The 4,723-nt window shown below is 42.7% G+C and overlaps 1 protein-coding gene across 1 annotated transcript; it reads right to left on the bottom strand.

The window, feature by feature from the left end:
• Window positions 1-3,484: 3,484 nt before the first annotated feature.
• Window positions 3,485-4,405, bottom strand: LOC132418783 (olfactory receptor 5AR1-like). The gene has a single exon (XM_060002768.1). The coding sequence runs from the start codon at window positions 4,403-4,405 to the stop codon at window positions 3,485-3,487; it is 921 nt and encodes a 306-aa protein (XP_059858751.1).
• Window positions 4,406-4,723: the final 318 nt, after the last annotated feature.

The following is a 4,723-nucleotide window of genomic DNA, read 5'->3' as shown; positions in this document are numbered from 1 at the left end:
TCAGTTTGTATAAATCTAGTGGACTTCCCCTTAAGCCTGAGAAGTCACTGGAGACTAAATCTGGTTATATGCTGTGTAAGCTGGGTAAATACCATTTGGAACACAGGCCTACAGCAGATCCAGAGTAAACAAAACCTGATGCCTGTATTGAATACCTGAAAATTGTAGAACCCTACAATAAGGATAAGGATATTCTTATTATCCTTATTTTACAGATAAGAAAACTGAGGTAGAAAAGTTAAGTAACTTGTCTAAGGTCAAAGAATTAGAAAGTGAGGGAGGTGGGCCTCAAAGTCTGGCAGTCTGAATCAGAGCTTGTGCTCTTAACCACTACATTCTACTGCCTGACAAAGATAAAAGAAATCCTTCTCTCTAAGCAGAACTGGCTTCATGGACATGTGATCAGTGCAGTGGTACAGCACCCTGAGCTTAGAAGAGCCTTGTACTTGGGGTTTAATGCCACTGTCTTAATTTTAATAATTTGAATTTGTGCTTTGTAAGTGAAAACCAAAATGTGATAGAATAATTGAGTAGGCACTTGAAGCTTGGAGTCTCAGCTAGCACATAGTCCCATCTTTCACTGCTTCTTCACCTCCCTGGGACAGATTATTGACTGCCCACTTCCCTGTCCATTAATACTCAGGGCCCCACCCAGCCTCTTCTTCTCTGTCTCACCCAGTGACCGCTGCAACCCTCCACTCTCAGGGATCTGGGCATGGGCCCAGGGAGGATTGGGGTCAGGTACACATGCCCTGCGACATCTCAGGGTTAGACGTGATGACAGCCAGCCATCCTGGCCCCAGGGTGGTAATGCCATTGCACATTTGGCAGATCACCCAGCAGGGCTCATTGCCCACCCTGATCCAGGTACCTAATGCATCCTGGTGTAGAGATTGCAATACCCTTGATGGTCACTTGTCCACCATGGGTTGGGGCAGCTGACCCATGGGAAGAGGATATGCCTGGTTCCACCTACTCACTCCTGACCAGGGTACAATGCATCTGTCCAGCAGGTAGGAGGAGGACCCAGCAGCCAGTGGGCCCCGCACATGTGCATCAGATCACAGGGTGGGGTCACAGGACACTTGTGAGGCTATACACTTGCCCCACAAGTATCCCTGTGCCTGAGAGGGTATGACATTAAATGGAAAATTTTAAGCACCATAAGAGGTTGAGAGAGATACTCCAGTAGAAAGGAAAAAACTTTTTATCTGAATATCTTTAACAGCACTTTTTCTTGCTTTTTGAACAGGGACTTCACATTAACATTTTGCACTGGGGCTACAAATTCTGACTGTAAGGACTGTCTATTACTAAAGTATTTTAGTAATTTAGTAATTTTGCCAGTTCTCACTGTACGGACTGTCTATTACTGAAGTACTTTGTTATTCCCTGAGATCTACCATTCCCTGTGTAGAAATGATGAAGCTGATGAGGTTTTAACTGTCTCTAGTCTTGCTGGGGCTGTTTAGAGGATAGGGGACACTTCTACTTGCCAAGGAAGAAGCCCATTTTGTCCCAAACTCCCAGCTGTGTTAAGTATCTCACATCATGAGAGGGGCTTAGGAGGATGTGGTAGTAAATAATATTCTGTGGTATGAATCAGGAGACCTGAATTCCAAATCTGCCTCTCCCTCTGACTAGCTGAGAATGCTGCTCTCCCTTGGGGACACTGTGTGTCCTCATATGTGAAAAGAGCAGTTTCAATTAACCTAGCGTTTTCAGACCGTCATTGAGTTTCTAGAGCAGTGCCTCAGAGAGGGAGAGGTGAGTGCTAGGCAATGGGGCTGTAGGCACCCCACACTTTTCTAGACAAATCTGTTCCACTTCTGTTTTATATTTTTTGTTCTGCATTGGAATTCACTTAAAGAAATAATTCCAATGCTTAAAAAATTAAAACCCATAATTCTCAATGATCTCTATGGGCCCTTATACCTCTGAGTTCTGATTGTGAGAATCTTTAACCTTGAATCCTACAAAAAGGATGATCTTTATTCCAGGAAGAAATCTATGATATGCATGGGCTGGTTACCACAGAAGAAGAGAAATCCAGGGAGGACAAGGGGTTAAAGGGCAAATGCCTGGGTGGTATAGAACTAAAAGATAAGGGCAATGAAGAAGAGGTTCAGGTTCCCTACTGTGGGTTGAGTGTTAACAGGAAACATCCATAAAACCAGGAGATTCAGCTAGATGATCATGTCTCAAGAGGTAAGATTTTCTACCTCTCCTCCATTACGTGATAGAATGTAACAATGTTTTGTGGATAAAATGAACTGAATAAGGAAAAGGGTTAGTTGGGAGTGAATTTCAACTCTGCTAATGTTTTTTGAGCCTTTACCAGGTACCAAAGTTTAGGCTAGACTTTGGGTGGAAGATAAAAAAAAATTAACCAAATATGGCTCCATCTTTACAAAAGTGTTTCAACATAGGTGAGCAAAACAGAAATTCTGAAAAATGCACAGAGTATTTTATAAGGCCAAGCATCATAATGGTAAAATAGAGGTGCAAAGTACCATGGGAAAACAGTGTATGAATACTCACTTCCATCTGAAATGTCATGAAAAGTTATCTGGAAATGAAGATTGGATTTAAGTTTGGACTTTAAAAATGAATAGGACTTGGACGAGCAGGACCTGAAGATCTTCACATGCCAAATTTAGAAGTTTGGCTGAGTACTGCTCTCTTTAAGATTTATCCCTGTAGGGCTTCCCTGGTGGCGCAGTGGCTGAGAGTTCACCTGCCGATGCAGGGGGCACGAGTTCGTGCCCCGGTTCGGGAAGATCCCACATGCCGCGGAGCGGCTGGGCCCATGAGCCATGGCCGCTGAGCCTGCGCGTCCGGAGCCTGTGCTCCGCAACGGGAGAGGCCACAACAGTGAGAGGCCCGCGTACCACAAAAAATAAGAAGATTTATCCCTGTAAATCTCAATAATTGCACATGTGAATTCATATATAGACTTACATTTTACAGCTTCACTGTGGCAGATATCATAGAGCATTTGGAAAACACACATCTAGGAATATTCTGAGTCCTTATGAAAGATATGGATTTAACTTAATTCAGCCTAAGGGATATCAAGGAAATCCTCTATATAAGTACATGAGTGGTAAAGCAAAGGAATTAATGTTCTCTTCTATAACTTATAGTCAAATTACATTGTTTTCTAACCTTGTTATCTTGGAATTAACTCATGACTAGTGTTATACTCGTTCACAACTCAGACTGACATATTCATACCCACATACATTATTTCCTCTTCTTAAAGTATTTCTTATCAGTTGTTTCAGAAAATACACATCATTTTGTCCATATAATTTCTTCCTATCATATTGCTGTTTATCTAAGCATCTACACCTAAACACTTAGCCAGAGCAATTCAATTATTCTTAAAAGGCTTTATTCGCAGGTAAGGAAAACACTGTGAATAGAACTGTGAGCAAGTCTTCATAGAATATATTACATTTTGGAGACACAGAATGGGGGATTAGGGATTTTTCTTCAATATTTTCTGTAGAGCAACTTTCACTTCCTGGTTTCTCAAACTATAGATGAGAGGATTTGACACTGGGATCACCATTGCATAAAACACTGAGACCATCTGATCTCCTGCCTGGGATCCACGTTGAGAGGGCTGAAAGTAGGTGTACATAGTTGTTCCACAGTATAGGCCAACAGCAGTCAAGTGGGAAGCACAGGTAGAGAAAGCTTTTTGCCTGCCAGAAGCTGAGGGAATTCTCAGGATAGTCATGAGGACAGACAGGTAGGAGACAAGGATTACCATAATGGAGGTGAACAGGGTGAATCCTCCGCAGCCAACAATCAAGATCTGGGTGACCCAGTGGTCTGAGCAAGCCAGTGCTGACAGTAGAGGGATGTCACAGAAGTGAGGAAGGACATGTGGTTGACAGAACGATAGTTGTGTGATGGAAGTTGTCACAGAAACCATGTTAACTAATCCACCAAGGTAGCATCCTGCTACCAATTTGAGACGACGGACTCTAGACATGGTGATGTGGTAGAGCAGTGGGTGACAAATGGCAGTATAGAGGTCATAGGCCATGGAAGCCAAAATGTTGCATTCAGCGGAGGCAAAGATTATGAACAAGCCCATTTGAGTCACACATCCAAGGAAAGAAACAGCCTGCAACTTAGATAACAAATTTGCTAAAGTCTCTGGGATCGTGACAGAAGAAAAATAGACATCAAGAAAGGACAGATTAGAGAGGAAAAAATACATGGGGGTGTGGAGGCAGGGACTGACTCTCATCAGGACTACCAGGCCTAGATTCCCCAACACAGTGACAATATAAACAATAAGGAAGACTCCAAATAGCAGGACCCCAAGCTGAGGGTTCTCTGTCATGCCCAGAAGGATGAGGTCAGTCACTGTAGATGAATTCTCCATCAGCACAAGCTGGGTATTATGCTTGATGAGGTAAGAATGCTTTTGACATGCTTTAAGTGAGGAAATAATAGAAAACTGGATGATACGGGTAAAACAGTCCCACTCAAAACACATGAATCCACAGCACTCTCCAACCCTTCCCTGCATCTACAATCTCACTTCAAACATCTTCCCAAATAGTATCACTATTTCCCAAGCATAACATTGGGAAAGTAACGATAGGAGAAAAAAGGGGAAGGAAAATGAGGTAAAGAAAATTCAGAAAGCAAAAGGAACACAGAAGTAAGAAAGTAAAGGCCTAGGATGCAAAAGACACTT

This window comes from Delphinus delphis, chromosome X (assembly GCF_949987515.2).
Source record: "Delphinus delphis chromosome X, mDelDel1.2, whole genome shotgun sequence".
NCBI lineage: Eukaryota > Metazoa > Chordata > Mammalia > Artiodactyla > Delphinidae > Delphinus > Delphinus delphis.
The sequence above is the reverse complement of the archived record's forward strand: the minus strand, read 5'-3'. Positions and strand labels throughout refer to the sequence as shown.

Coding starts and splice junctions, on each gene's coding strand:
- LOC132418783 (XM_060002768.1), bottom strand. CDS start 4,405: ATGGAGAATTCATCTACAGTGACTGACCTCATCCTTCTGGGCATGACA.